A 15,885-nucleotide genomic window follows, 5' to 3' on the forward strand; every position below is an offset into this window, starting at 1 on the left:
TTTCTCGCTGGTGCACAATCTTGCCTAATCGACTCATCTATGTTATTCTGCAAATAAGGCTATCCGGCTTCCCAAGATCATTGCTCCATTTGAACACTGTCTTCCCTTTGGATACGAAATTCCACTAGCCGGTAAGCATTTTGGGTCACTGAGGAGGTATCTGCCTCCGCAGGATAGACGCCAAAATACGGCCTGGATGTAGACTGGTGATGATTTTGAAAGTGAATTAATGGCTCAAAGTGCGACATATTTTTATGCGCCTTCGTTTCCCTGGCTGCTTTTCCAGAGATAAGGCTTGTTGTAGCATTTTACACAGAAACAAGTTCCGAAACTTAAAACTGCCAAAACGATAGGATACAAAACTGGAGATTCTCCGCTAACACTCGCCCGGGTGGCCAGCTGGATACCCTTCGCTCGGGTGGGGAGTCAATTTGACCCTCCTGAGATCTCGGGAACTAAAAAAGCTGGAGGCACCAAGTTCACAGGGTGTGTTGACCTGTACAAAAACTAATTTAGGTCCAAGTTTGAGGCTGCATGGTTATGACCTTCGGGTCAAATAAGGCCAAAGAAGACCAAACTCCAGGTTGGTCTTTAAAGTGCCTCTAGAACCTAGATAACTGCTTCTAAGCAAAATCCCACATGCTCATTTAAAGTCAATGACCTTATTTGAGCTTTCGAAGGTCATGGTGACCAGAATCATACGAGATTGCTCTGAGTTTTGCATTTTGATCAGCGACAAAGATCACGCTAGGCAGTATGTACCTAAAAAAAGCTGACCCGGGTCATCTTAGGTCAGTGACCTATTCTGACCTCTAGGAAGTCCATGGAAGATGTATATTGCGGTTCCTGCCATCAATAAGTTCGAAATGAGCACCAGAGAGCATCCCATGCAACAAACCCTAGAGTAATAGAACAGGCTGGTTTTGACCTTGGCCTGACCTTTTAGCCGACCTTAGGTCAATTTAATTTGCTCATTAAATTGTTGGGTTGCCTAAGAAAACATCTCAAAGATGTATGGGTTCGTCTAACACTCCGTTGTTGCATCAGAATAATCGATTCCCTGGAAGTTGCCGTCGCTAAAGCCATGGCCTGACTTTGACCTACCATAGGTCAGCGACCTTACAAGGTACATCTAAATTGTTCTCACCAAACGATCCGCTATTGAATTTCTACAGCTATGCAAAATTTGGCACCGCTACGCTGCACCATTCGGAAGCCATTTTGGCAAAACCTTCGGGGAGGTCAATTTGACCCCCTACCCGAGCGCGTGCTAAAAAACCAAGCCACAGAACCTGTCATACATTCCTTATCTGGGCCCTGCTCCCGTCCGCCGTCGGCGGCCACTGCCCTGGCCCGACTGTCTCCCGCATGACTGACTGCAAACTGATCGTGTGTCTGCTTTGCTGCATATTTCTGGATCAGCATTATTACTAATTGGTATGTAAAACATGTGATTGACCATTGTCCATGATTCAAGGACGACGACTTGATTTGCTTTTGAGTGTAGACAGGGGCGTGGTCAGAACATTGCTGAGGGGAGCACAGGGTTGACAAAAGCCCTTTTTGTGGTGATCCTCAAAAATCCCCGGATATGACTTGTTAACAAAGGACACGGTTTTCTTCCTTTCATTGTTATTTTTTCTTGTAACCAGAACAAATACCAAAAGCTACCGTCAGATCAATTTTGCTGGCATCTTGAAGTCAATAAACTGCAGAAATCAGGCATTGAACGACCGCATGTAATAAATCGCCGGCGCCCTTTATTTGCAATGGTTTAGTGTAATCTTAACAAACTGACAGAATTTGCACCTTTTATCTGAATGTTTCATTTTCCTTTCCTTTTGACCCTTCTTTTGAAGTTCAGAATCATTTGTCAGAATGTTTTGTTGTTACAGAATGTTTGAATTATACAGACATTAATTATTCATCACAGAATCAAATTAACATATGTATTCAATTATTTATTTATAATGAGTTTTTAAAAAATAAGATATATTTTATACATTTGTTTGTAATAAATGATACATTAATTTATTTTTAATAAATGTTTTTTAATAATAAATGGAAAATTTTTAAAATTCATCACAGAATGCCTGTACTACACAGACATTCACGACATCGCGAAGGTAGATTGTAGATCGATATGTTTGATCGAAATTTGAAGATGAAAATTTGATTGCAGAACGAATGGTCAGCAATGTGTACCAGCATGGCCAAGCCATGTTTGTTTGGAAATGTTTAGCATTCGGTCAGAAACGAGAAGTGGCACAATTTACGTAACATTGCTTTTTAATATGCGTGCTCGCAAATTTTCGCAACAAAAACTCCGGCCCCAGGCGTTGCAGTTTTCATTGTCCGCGGAGCGTTAGCCCATCTTGTGTGATTTTAGTTACCTTGACCTTCAAAAGGTCAAACAAGATCACAGACCTTGAACGATCATGTGGCCTTTTGTTTAGAAACGATTATCTAGGTTTTAGGGGCACTTTGGAGATCAACCTGGAACTTGACCTCGTTTGACCTTTTTTGACCCAAAGGTCATAACCTAGGAGCCTGAAACCGAAACCAAAGTAAGTTCAAGTACAGGTCAACACACCCTGTAAATTTGGTGCTTCTAGCTTTCTTAGTTACCGAGATCCCAGCGGGGTCAAATTGATCCCCTCCACCAGAGCGAAGGGTATCTAGCCGGCCAACCGGGCGCGTGTTAAAGAACCGAGAAGTGATGCTGGAATCTCGTGGTAGAACTGGAATAGTAAAGGTAGAATCTCTATTCTTCGTGTTTCATTAACTAATAATCTGTCTAGAAGACAGATTAATACGGCACCTGCCGTCTGGTGGCACTTGCAGTGACCGACACAGTTCGGTTTTGCGGAAGATGTAACCCAGGTCATAGCTGCCCTTGCTCGCGAGGTTGCGGGTGGGCATGTTCAAACCTTTTGATGCAATTTTTCACAAATCCATTTTGACAAAAATGAACGCTCTCAGGCAACCATGGGATGGCCTTATTCGTTTTTTTCAAAAATTATTTCGACCCATTCTATTCAACCATAATAGTTCCCCCACTATGCTCAATTATAATGACACCCCTTACTTCCTTCCGAGCAAGGGATCCCCTGAGTAGGGCACCAGGGGCACGATGCCGGCTCCGGTCAAGGGCCGAAGGGCCACTCCGTCCCATCGCGAAGTGTCTTTTGGCTGTCACTCCAGCAACACGGGGCGAGATCTCCTAGTCGATCCGAAGACCATTAGAAGGATATATCGTATTGTTCCCCTTCCTGGCACCAGACGCCTTCTGACCCGCGCAGTTGGCCCCAGATCAGCACAGGAACCCTCAATGACGCAACGACATCCCTGATAGCCGTAGGTGGTCCAATAATTGTCACATAAACTCCAGTTGCATGTTTTTCTGTGTTCTTCAGAGACATTGAGGACTCCCTGAAGATAGATTGTAGATGAAATGGGGTCCAAAATTTGTATTAGCATGGCTGATCCATGTTCGTCTTCAAATGCTCAATGTTCAGTTGGAATTGGTTCCCGATAAAAAAGCCTTGTAATATGGTTTTGAACATGAGCGCTCGCAAATCATAACAACAGCCTCGACGTCTGGCGTTGCGGTCTCCATGGGCCGCGCGGCGTCGGCCTGCGGCTGTGATATTAAGCGATGGTTAATAAACAAACGAAAAAGATGACGCATCTTGAGGAAGATAGCCGGTGAACTAGGTGAATGGGCATGTATGTTAAGTGTGGTGTAAAATTAAGCTAAACGCAACTTTAACCTGGAGAGTGAGAGGCTCGTTAGCACTGCTGGCCCCCACCTTGAAAAGTGAGTGTGTGTGTGTGGGAGGGGGGCATGGCTCCCTGTCTTCCCCCCCCCCTCTGTTCCTACACCCATGCTTCCATCGTCTTATTGCATCACTTCGTCATTTGGCTTATCCCCGTTCATCCTAAGAGGATCCCAACCACGGGTATCAATTTGCACTCTTTTGTGGGGGATCCGCCCCTCCCAATGTTGAGTTGGTCCCCCAGATGTTGACTTGAGCCACCCCTAACGTTTTTGGCTGGGGTGCTACAAAAAGTGTAGGTTGAAGATGACCATCACTTAAAGACTATCTTATGTCTTTCTGCGTAGTGGCGTCGCCATGCAGGATACAGCTTAGCAGCTTGATATCCACAACCCCAAATGATGGGTAACTTGAGATAATTGGGGTTAATCCCTTTTATAAGTAATGTTTTTTTTCCGTCAAACGTGATCCCGGAAGCTCATTCCCGAAACCTTAACATGATAATGACGTTATTGATCCACTGGTCATTCGTGGAGACTTTTATGCCGAGCGTTATTTTGTCTATTTTCCATTGAAGGCCGCGAACCAAACGTTGTTCTACTTGAAACCAGACTTTCTTTACTGTACGGTCTCATAAGAACATATAATCGGGTAACAGAATACTATTTTTGGTGCGGCATCGTTACTTCAAAATGTTGGTTCGCCTATGAAATGCAATATACAATATGCACAACAAAAACAGCAATTTTGCTGGGAAGGATTTTGAATTGGATTCTGTGCTGAAAATCATTCATCGATTGCACTCCGAGCCGCCGTTCCGTTACTGAAATGGAGGTTTGACGGACCTTTTCTGACTCGGGCCCTTACCGAAATAGCAGCAAAGAGCCTTTACCGTGTCATGCAACCACACGACCCTCGGCGCCCTGTAATCAGGCTGACGCTGCCAGTCAGTGGCCAAGTGGCCCTCTTCGGCTAACCGTATCTAAACACTTGTTCTGGAAGGCGAACCTTCAACCACGCGTTTCGCCACATCACGAACGTGTTCGGCGTAAGTTCAGCTGACCTCGGCTGTACCAAAGCCAGGCTTCGGCAGTGACGACTGTGTGCCTTCGCGGCAAGACAGATTTTGCGAGCATTTTATGCGTTACGGCCAACGGGTTTGTACAGAGACAACTCGTGTTAGCTGCCACATCATTGACTTTTTCTCCAAAGATGTCACATTTGACCTATAAATCAGCCATGAATAGTTAAACTCGGATAAATATATGTCACTATTGATAAAAACGTTGATAATGTTTTTATACATATTTGCACATGCACCCGCACACCATTCTTTTTGTGGCCAAAATACAGGAAAGCTTAAGTTTCACGTAAAATCCTGTGGTCGGTATGCTTTAAAATGTTTAGCCACACTCTTTTACAATTTTCAGGGAACTTATTGATTCCGTTTTAAATGAAACTTTCAAGCTGCAAGGGAGAAGTGCAACACCATGCGCAGCAATCGTACGCACTTTGTGGATCTTATTTTGTAGGCTAGTCTGTCATTTTTTTCTAGTGATGAGGGGGAGCTAGCCCACATGGATGTAAAATGCCTTACAAAATGGCATATGTTCATGTCATGGACATTTACCGCGCCTCAGACGCTGTCCAGACCTCAATATATGACATAAAATGATAAAAAGCAAGAAATAAAAATAACTAGAGAATCAGAAGCACTAAATTCACAAGGTAGGAAGACCTGTGTATGAACTCACTTGCGTCTACTTTTGAGAAAGACTAGATCAACAATCTAACACGCGCACGGGTGGCCGGCTAACTACGACGCACCCGGTAGGGGAGGGGTCAGTTTGACCCCTGAGATAAAAAACAAGAGTATCAGAAACACTAAATTCACTAGGCCGCAAGGCCTGTGTATGAACTCACTTGTGTCAAATTTTGAGCTAGACTAGCCAAATAACGTCAAACTACAGGCTGGCACCTGAAGCGCTACTTTGCACGACTTTGCGGGGGGGGGGGGGGCGCTGTGACCCAATTCAAGGACAAAAATGAAATTGAAGTAGGGTGTGTAATTTGGCCCGGTGGCTCGGCCCCCAAAGCATGTAGCTGGATCCGTTAATGCAGCCAAATGTTTGCCTCCCCATAAATACGCATGTTTCTCGTATATAGCTGTGCGCCTTCCAACAATAAAGCCCTCCTTCCCTCTTAACAAGAAGTCATGGCTGCTCTCACCACCAGATGCAAATCGTGACAGCTAAGTGGATAAACGATGCAATAAACTTCACACACCTAGGGCGATAAGACATGCAATGGTTTGTGAGGTTGAAGTGAAAAGCTCTGGAATACGGGGATGACCTATGTCTTTGACGGCAAGCCCTACCCGCATGCCTCACAACCAAAATGCGTGCCGCCTCCCATAACCGCCATAGGAGACCGCCTTACGCAAGCTAAGGTGGCCTTTAAAAGAGTGCCGCCTTCCATAACCGCCATAGGAGACCGTCTTACGCCCGCTAAGGTGGCCTTTAAAAGCGTGCCGCCTCCCATAACCGCCATAGAGACCGCCTTACGCACGCTAAGGTGGCCTTTAAATGGGTGCCTTCACTTGCCGCTCAAAAGAGGTACGTGCGCCCAATGCCTGCTCCCTTGATCCAATTCTGCATAAATATGGTGTTGCTTAAGTTGAGGCTTCTTATATATTATACAAAATTAAAGCATGTATTGCCTTTCATCAGAATGCAATGGGCTAAATCTACGAAAAAAAATATGAGGGGAGTGGTAGGCTGCCGGACATTTGGTTTAGCTCCCAACAATTTATAAAAATTGACGCCCTTGGCCCCCGACCAACCAGGAATCCTTTGATATTTGGGGTCCGTTTACTTGCTTCTGGTCGACTCGGGCCCTTACAGACGCAGAATCCCTGTTAGGCCTTAGAGGCCATTGACTGACACTGGGACGCCCTCTATTGTTTCAGAGACTCAGACAGACAGAGACAGAGACAGGTGAATGCAAGAGGCCTTCCGAGTCACGTTCGCTAGTCCCGATCTTGCCCCCGCTTGGTGAACGGCTCCCAGACTGACGCGGGGCCGGCTGTCCGGCATTGGTGAACCCTGGTCGATGTAGAGCTCCTATTGTTCTAGGGCACCCTTGATCGCCGCAAAAGACTCCCTTATGGCCCATTATGGGCCCGGTCCTGCGGACTCTGGTCCGTTAATGGGACTCCCGGCCAGCACAAGGAGCCCTTGATCGTCGCGGGGGATGCACATTCTCCATTTGCCACCTACTCACGTGTGCACCCCTGTGTGGCGCTTCGTGGCATCCCAGTCTAGCGAATATTTGCGTTAAAAGCGCGCGGGCACGTGCATAACCCTCAAGAGGTTTCCTAGACCACCAGGCTGGCTTGCCGGCACAATCCTGCGTTGACCACGAACCGCGCAGCATAAATGACGCATGCAGTGTGGCACGGAAGAGGCTAGCCAGCCCACCGGACTTACTTACGACTTACATTGGAGCCGCAGTCAATGACTGGCTGGGAGGAGCACCAAAACCAGCAAAAGCTCGCATTTGTGTATACCTACAATGTTCAGTTATTGTTTTAAACATCACCGGAGCATAGATGATTTTCAGGCGCTAAGGTGCCACCCGCTTTGCCCGTTCATGAATGTAGGACGCCAGACAGCACACGATGGAACGTAATGGGCATACACGTTGTCATGGATAAGGAGCGTGGCTTTAGGTAGGTATGATAAGACAGATCAGCACGCTGGACAAAATTAATAGAACGATTGGAACGAACGTGTAGTGAACGTGAACGAACGTGAACGATTACGTGTAGGCTATTCTAATTACTTAAGGTTATATTTGCTGCCTACAGATGACGCTAGCGGCGCCCGAAATTATTTTCGAGAAATATAAACCGGATTAGAATGTGCCCATTTATGAAAACAATTTGGTTCCACTAAAATTTGTGGAATAGATCTCTTTGTTTTAATCTTGTTTCAGTTCCTAAAAACTGTCATTAAGAAAAAATGCAGGTGAATAACTCTCTAATACAGGAAAGCCACAAGGTTTCGCGATGGTGAGGTGTATGCCAAACCCAGTTATCCTTAACAGGTTCTTTTTACTCAACGCGGCGCACGGCGGCGTGATAGACGCAATACCACAAATAAGGTTTTTTTTATCCCTCCGCCTCTCTAACATCACCTCATGGTTGAAATAAAGCAAGATTTGCCACCAGCTGGTGGCTATGCAGCTGTTAATTGGACAAGGGTTCCTGCAAAGAAGTTTTTTACAGGTCAGTGAGATTGACTTGATATCTCCTGGTTGAAACTATGTCAAATTACAGCTTCAAATGTCTCCTTCAGAATGAGCCTACACATGATCGCTTTTTAAATAAATATTGAGAACATTATCATTTGGTTGGTATCCACATTGCTGGGATGTTTCCTGTAAGGTTTAAGTTGTTCAGTGTGTTAACAATGGACATTACTCACATAGATAGGACGCTGATCGTTTTGGTCCTGTTGCTTCATGACCTGCGATTGTTGCAGATGCTGTGCCAGTGGATATTGTATTAGGTGATGTATATGTGGTGTTGCCTGCCAACAATGCTTATGTTATTATTTCAGGGTACCAGATGATTGCTGGATATTTGGGCCTCTTTGCATTTGGATTCTGGCTCACAAACCGAATGCACAAGGTGTTCAGGATTCGCAAGGTGGAAAATAGAAGCTGCTATAATGCCATCTTTCCCCTCCTTTTGGCTGAACGAGACAGAGAGTAAGTATTGCATTTGACAAACAGCACTTTTATAAATGCTCCAGCAAGTGTATGAAACAATTGGAGGGCAGGTGTCAGCAGCTTAGGCCCCTTTAGTCTGCCTATTAATGGCATTGGATGGGCCTAGGGATGTTAAATGGCACACAACAAGCAAAAGGTTTTTTAGAAAACAAAATCTGTGATTTTGGATAGGTAGCACAGTAGGCTTGGTTTATGTGCATTCTACTCAACCCAAAACTAGTTTCTGGCCAGCTTTGATGTGTGCTTGCTTTGAACTATGCATTTATCATCTTTTGAATCCTGTTTCTTCTAATACTAGGTGTTTGTGTCATGACAGCATGATGCATGAAACAAGAATTAAGATTTGATTATTAAGATGGAGAAGAATTAGCCACTTTTTAACCATTTGATTGGTATGGCTACTGGGTGTGGAACAGGCTCGGTCTTGTGATGACTGATTCCAGTATCCTTCTAGTGGGCATTTCATAGGACAAAATATCTTTTAAAAACAGGGGTAACTAGGCAATCATGAATGTTGAAGCTCGCTATGTCAGAAGTGAGGGGCAATACTGTTATGACATTGAATATTGCTGGTTGATTTTGAAGTCCATTGGGATAGGGAACTGAAGGAGCTAAAAATTCCCTGCACTGATTTTGTTCAAGGTGTGGCAGGTGAGACTACTAGAGTTGGTACAGCTGGCGGCTTCATTCCCCGTGAAATGGCGCGGTGGCGTGACGTTGCGGTGCGGTGTCGCCGAGATTTGGGTCTGCTTTCGACCTTTCTACATAGGTCGTTTTATTAATCACTAAATTGTATGCTTCTTGTCTAAGAGATCCTGAAGCTACATTTTTGTCAACCTGCAGTGTCGCTGCTAATCCAACCTGATCATGTAACTAATTTTTCAGTATAGTGGAAATGTTAGTGTCATGAAGCCGCGATCAGCGGTTGGAAAAATGTTTAAGACTGCTGAGCCGGACAACACCGCCCAAGAGCACAACCATCTAGCTGTTACAAGTATCCAGGAGCCGTGCTTTCTGGCTCAGCTCTCGGCTTTGCTGTTAGGCATGCATACGCAAGCGATGCACGCCTACCAATTTTCCACCTTTAATAAATCAGCCGTTTGACATGAAGTCGGCGCCGGAAGGCCGTGCAGTCCAAGAAGACACGCGGTCGAGCCCACTAGTGCCACGCCTGGTCTACTGTTATTCAGGAAACTCTGTCACCTGAGCCCCTGTCCGCCGCACTAACGCCACGCATCGGCATGCCCAGGTTCCTGAAGCAGCTGAGCCGGAACCGCGACGAGGAGGCCAAGCTGATGAAGAACGTGGAGGGCTGGAAGGTGGGCCAGTACTATGACTTGCCCATCTACGAGCACCCGGACCGCGGCCTCACCAGCCCCATAATCAGCGAGTTCTACGCCCACGCGGATCCCAAGTACCTGTGGGAGCGGCTAAACTACGCCATGAACAAGTAGTGGCGCATGCGAGTGAAGCGGACAGCGACGCGACTGTCGACGTCATAGTTGATGTCTGATATCGTGCATCTAGGCGAATTGAGTGTGGTGACGCGCTTGCCGGTGGCTGTTTTAACGAGCTGCCGCATCAACATATTTCTGTGAGCAATACATCTGACCGTATGAAATAAGTGGCTGTTGGCCCCTGCCAGTGGCATGAATGACTATAGGAATGAGGTGGTGGGCGCCCGATAAGCAACACGCCTGCCAAATTGTTGCCCCTTCCAAGCTGGCTGAAACAGCCCCAGATTTCCTGACGCTGAGGCTGTGTAAAAACCGAGCTGTTTCGGATGTTAAGGTCTAAAAAAAAACGAAAAAGTAGGCGAACGGAACGGAATGGGCGACGGATGAGTCTTTAATCCGCTGCAGTACCACTTGTTTAATTGTTTGTGAGCATTGCTGTGCGGGTACTCTGAGCGTGGCTCTGGAAGATAGCCTTCTGTGGAGGCGCGCGTTCTTGCTATTAGTTGGGTGCCTGCGTACCCGGACTGGCACTCGTTCCAGCATATTTCACATTTTTCTGAGTTTGGTACCCCTAGCAAACGCTTAAGAGTGCCCATTGAAGCGGTACCCTACTCCGTGCGCAGTAGCGCAGGGAGGGGGGCGCAGAAGGTACGTGCCCCCCGCTAGGTTCCGAGAGGCCGGGACTTAAGCTCAAAGGCCCAATTTGAGCGCCAGAAGTTCCCGAAAGGCCGACTGGCGATCGTATGCAGGGGCCCGGCCCGCAGGGGCGAGTACTTCAATGCCATCCAGAGAGCCCCGCGCTGATCATAGGCCCCTGAACCCTCAAGGCCTATTTGTCGGTCAGACCCCACCAATTACGCACAGCTGGCTCCGTGTCGGCATGGGTCTGCGCCCATGCATGCATTCCCCAAGCAGGGACAAAGCAGGAGTCAGCGATTTACACTGTTCGGGGTCTGAGCGTTTGCCACGGGCCCTGTATTGGCAAGGGGCCCGAGTCGGTCAAGGGCGAGGTTCGAGGAGGCCCGAAAAGCCAAGAGGGCCCACCGAAGCCGATGATCGAGGCCCCGATTGGAGGGCTTAAGGCATGAAGTGCTAGTCGGGTCTTATTCGGGGTCTCCAGCCCGCAGGGACAGGCCCTTAAATGACATTCAGAGGGCCCTTTGTGCCAATCGAGGATCGGCTGAGTCGATATGGCCCTATATGCCGGTCAGGCACCACCAGTACCGCGCGGCCCAGCCCCATGTCGGTATGGGGCTGAGGACCCACTTCCCAATCAGCTACAAAGCCGGGGGTAGCGATGTACACTGGTCTGGGTCGCTGTACATGTTAGGGGCCGCAGCGCTTAGCAGAGAGTCCCGTGTTCGCAAGGAGCCCGAGTCGATCAAAGGCAGTGTTCGCTGTAGCGCGAAGGGGGCCCAGTTGGCCCAACGGAACCGACTACTAAGGGTTCGGTTGAAGGGCATAAGGGCCCAAAGGGCTGGATGTAGGTCACAGAGAAGGCCCGAAGAGCCTGGAGGGCCCGCAGGGTCCGTCGATTAAGGGCTCAGTGGGGGGGGGGGGGGGGTCTAAGGGCACAAAGGGCTGGTCTGAGTCTTATTCAGGTATGGTCGGAGCCCTATTCAGGTAACCGTATGGGCCCACTCCCCAATCAGTTATAAAGCCAGGGCCAGTGACTTATGCCGGTCGGGCCCTTGAATTATGTCTGTCAGGGGTTCACGGCGCCTGTTAGGCGCTGTGAACCCCTGACAATATCCTGTGCTGGCAAGGGCCCTGAGCCGACCAATGGCAGTGTTCGATAAGGCCCGAAGAGGAGTTCCGGACGGCCCGCCGAAACCGACCATCAAAGTCTGGCCGTCTGGAGGTCGTAATGGCCCAAGGACTGTCTATAGGCCGCATAAAGAATCTTGGCCCGTAGGGTCGTAACCTGAAATATCAGTCAAAGATCCTCTCGCACCGTTTTAGGCCCTCTGAAACAATGAGGGTTTCTCGGTCGGCCAGAGACCACGAGCACCGAACAGTTGGCTCCCTGTCAATCTGAACCCTGGGGGCCCATTTCCCAAGAAGAAGCAAGGCCGCGGGCACGCGGCGTGCATTTGTCTGGGCCTCTGAAACAATGGCTGGCACCCCTGGGTCGGTCAGCGGCGCACAGTGCCTGGCAGGGTGTCGCGTGTCAGCTAGTGACCCTCAGTCGGTCATAGCCTTTGTTCGAGGAGTTCAAAGAGGGGACGACGGGCTCCTGGGATCGAAAATGAAGGGCGGCCAGTTGGAAGGCTGAAGGACCCGAAGGGCTGGCCGTAGGTCACATTTGGTCCCCCAGCCCGTAAGGTGAGATCTCAAATCTCAGATGATCTCGTACCGACTGGGGACTCGTGAGAAAGAGCGTTCCTCTATTTCGGCCGGAGATCACCAACACCGAATAGTCGGCTCCGCGTCGGTCTGATCTCTTGCGGCCCACTTCCCAAGCAGGGACAAGGTTGGGTCCGCGATTTGCATTGGCCGTAGCCCCTGCAACAATGACGGGGCTCCTGTATGGATCAGAAACCTAGTGCCTTCCAGGATATTCTGTGTCAACAAGGGGCCTCGAGTCGATCAGGGGAACATTTGTTCATCAGGGACAGGGATGGGACCTCGAATGACAAAGGGCCTCTTGCGTTGTTCGGGGCCCTCTGACGGTGAAAGGAAATCTAGCTTATGAGTGTTAATATTGAAACAATGAAAGGATTTTGTGCCAGTCAGGGCCCCCAGCACCGAAAGGCGGGCTCTCCAACCCATTTCCAGCATGGGCCCGTGAAGTCGAAGTGGAGTTTATGCGCCAATTATTGGACCACCCGCGGCGAGAAGGGATGTTGTTGCGTGAATGAGGGTTCCTACGTCGGTTCGGGGCCAACTGCACAGGTCAGAAGGTCCTCCGCATCGGGAAGGGATCAATGTGACATAACATATCCCTCTAAAGGCTTGCGGACATATCAGGGGATCCTGCCCCGAATCGCCAGAAAGTCAACCGAAAGGCTCCTACGGTGGAACGGAAAGGCCCTTTAGCTCCTGACCGGGAAGAACAATGCGCCCCGTAGTGTTCTGTCCAAGAGACACCCGCGCCCGGAAAAAATAAGGGGCCTCAGTGGTGTTGAAAATAGTGGGTTGAAATGAGTTTAAAAACGAACTAGGCGATCCCATGATTGCCTGCGTACGTGCATTCTTTTACAGAATCGATTAGTGAAACAAATTACATCAGAAGGTTTGAGCCTGCGCGCCCGAAATCTCGGGAGCAAGGACCGCGATAGTCTGCACAAGGGTGGCAAAAGTGTACTTTTGTCACCGACCAAATTTTTAGGTAATGCGATATCATATGACAAAATGGTTATTACGTCCATGCCCAGTAGCGTAATCAGTAATCAGCTCACCACCGAAAGTCTCTTTGATCAATGCGATTTGCAATATCATGCACGTAACGGAAGCGTTCAATCATACGATGTCCTTCCACAAATGCCAGGTTAAGTGCTGCTGCTAGGAAAGCAGGCGCACCTGCCCTAGACTAATGAGATAGCCCAATCACAACAGGAGTTTTCTTCCAGCCTCGCAACTTGCCGGAATCTCACGTTGAAACTCGATCTACGGCTGGATTTGCTTTCCTTCACCGCAAGAAAAAAACAACGAAGGACCTCGACAGCCAGGGCAGCAGAATTCATGGCAGATCCCCAACCAGTGGCAAGCGGCACTGGGAATGACTCAAATGCGGGGCCCCCACGAGGCCATGCCCCTTTATGGAAATCATGTGTGCGCTAGGAGCCCCATCTCAACCGCCATCAAACTATCCGTCATACCTTAGGCATGTCCCAAGCCCGGCGCAACATGTTTTAACTGGTGGGCGCTTTTCGCCGTGCCACAACAGATAAATTGCATCGAAATATGTGAATAACATCACATCAGACGGCTGGCTTTTTCTGAACAAGTTATTCACCCTCCCGGGAGGCGCAGGGCGGCAGATGCGACCCCCCCCCCTCCCCCTTCGACGGTTTTCTGAGGGTACCAATGTGCACGTTGTGCAGTCTCGCTTAAATCTTTGTTAGCCTCTGGGACATTTATTTACACGTGTTGGCACCAAAAAAGTGTTCCTAGCAATTCTGGTATCAGGGTAGCGATGTTTTTTTAAGCACTGCGAGACAATTCAAGGCCGGCGGATGCGGCGGGCGGCAAGCGACGATACTGCGGACCGCGCGCGCACAGTTGGCGCTGCTACATGAACGAAACCCTACATTAAAAATCTAGGCTCCAAACAGATAAAGCTGCATGCCATTGTACCCATAATTAAACAAGGGACAGGCCTAATTATGTTTCATATCACTACATTGCATGTTTTCGTATATATGAACATGCAAAACTAATTTTTGGTTTCCAGGCAAATTTGACCTTTGACCTGGTCTAAACGGGCCAGTTAACAACAGGAGGATTCTTACCAATCACAAGATCTCGTTAAAGACAGCTCATTGTTTGTTTCTTTTTTGCGAGGCTCTGCCTGTCTTAGTTTGCAAACATCAGGAAATCCACCACCCCCCCTCCCCTCCCCCTCCCGCCAGTCCGCGTCAGGACAACCGGTGAATCAGGGTGAGTGTGGGAACATCATGAAAACACCAACTGCTACAAGAGAATGATACATTGCATTACCAACATCCAAGAATTGGTAGAAATTTAATCAGCAAGCCAAAATTGCCATTTGCAAGCAAGTAGCATGCAAATCTCAGGTTGTCTGTAATGTTTTTCATGTATGGTGCAGGAGTATCAGTTCAAATAAGTTTTTGCGGCACTGCTCAATATATATGTTGGGGTGCCTCCCCCATGTTGATTCCTTCCCAACCAACATTTCCAGCTGAAAGTTACAAAAATGTATGGGAAAATGCTCACTATAACACAAAACCATGATCTCTGCACTTTCTTTATTGACCACGATCCGTGCCTTGCTACCTCCTCCCAATCGTGCATAAAATTGGTACTTCTGTCATTATGCTACCACCACACAAACTATATTGATTTGTACTACCAATGGAGGCTGCATATAAGGTGGGCTGTGTGCCTTCACAAGCTGTTCTTAAATGCATACGGTGATTATACTAATGGTGCCACCAGGATAACTTTACAATTCCGTGTTTGCAAAAACTAATGAAATATACCATATTTACATCCACACAATGTCATGCTCACAAGTGTAGAGGAATCATGCATATGCATGAATGCTGTGGAATGAACGACTTCCAGAGTTTGCCTTTTACAGTAGGGTGATATCATCAGGAAATAGCCTGCATTGTCCTCAGAGACAAGCAAATGCCAACCTTTCACTGACCCCATAGGACAGTTGGACCACAATGCCATAAAACCTCCTGCTGTTTCGAAGTAAAACTATTGGTGAAGGGGGACCTAGGCGGATCCCGGGGGGGGGGGCGGGGCCATGCCCCCCCCAAAACCTCTGAGAGTATGTTTTGGTCCCCAAAACATTCCCAGAACTTCATAGAAAGTTTCGTCTATTCACCGTCTATTTTAACTTCAACTGTTTTAACTGTTTTGTCTTAACTTCTGTTTAAGACTCAAAAGAATTTCGGCGCTTTTTTCGGTTTTGAATGGTGCCCCTACTAGATACTCGCGAAAAGCACCATGCACTGGACCTCGGATCCCACACCAGCCAGCTGGCGACGAACGGTTGGCCCCCCAAAAAAACTCCAGGTTAGATCCGCCCCTGAGGGGGGAGGGGGCAGTAGAGTCTGTGCCCCCCCCCCCCCCCCCCACTCTCATCGCCTACATTTGCTACACTACCCCACTCCTCACTTCCGTTGTCTTCCTCTGGCCTAAATCATTGGCTATCATAT

At 48.1% G+C, this 15,885-nt stretch overlaps 1 protein-coding gene across 1 annotated transcript; it reads left to right on the forward strand.

Annotated features, from left to right (window-relative positions):
- Window positions 1-7,885: 7,885 nt before the first annotated feature.
- On the forward strand, window positions 7,886-10,194 carry ND-B16.6 (NADH dehydrogenase (ubiquinone) B16.6 subunit). Its single transcript, XM_037224323.1, has 3 exons — window positions 7,886-8,067; window positions 8,402-8,552; window positions 9,823-10,194. Exons 1-3 carry the CDS (start codon window positions 7,980-7,982, stop codon window positions 10,025-10,027), a joined length of 444 nt encoding a protein of 147 aa, XP_037080218.1. The 5' UTR covers window positions 7,886-7,979; the 3' UTR covers window positions 10,028-10,194.
- Window positions 10,195-15,885: the final 5,691 nt, after the last annotated feature.

The sequence above is a fragment of the Pollicipes pollicipes genome, unplaced genomic scaffold (assembly GCF_011947565.3).
Source record: "Pollicipes pollicipes isolate AB1234 unplaced genomic scaffold, Ppol_2.1 Scaffold_4881;HRSCAF=5763_pilon_pilon_pilon, whole genome shotgun sequence".
In the NCBI taxonomy this organism is placed as follows: domain Eukaryota; kingdom Metazoa; phylum Arthropoda; class Thecostraca; order Pollicipedomorpha; family Pollicipedidae; genus Pollicipes; species Pollicipes pollicipes.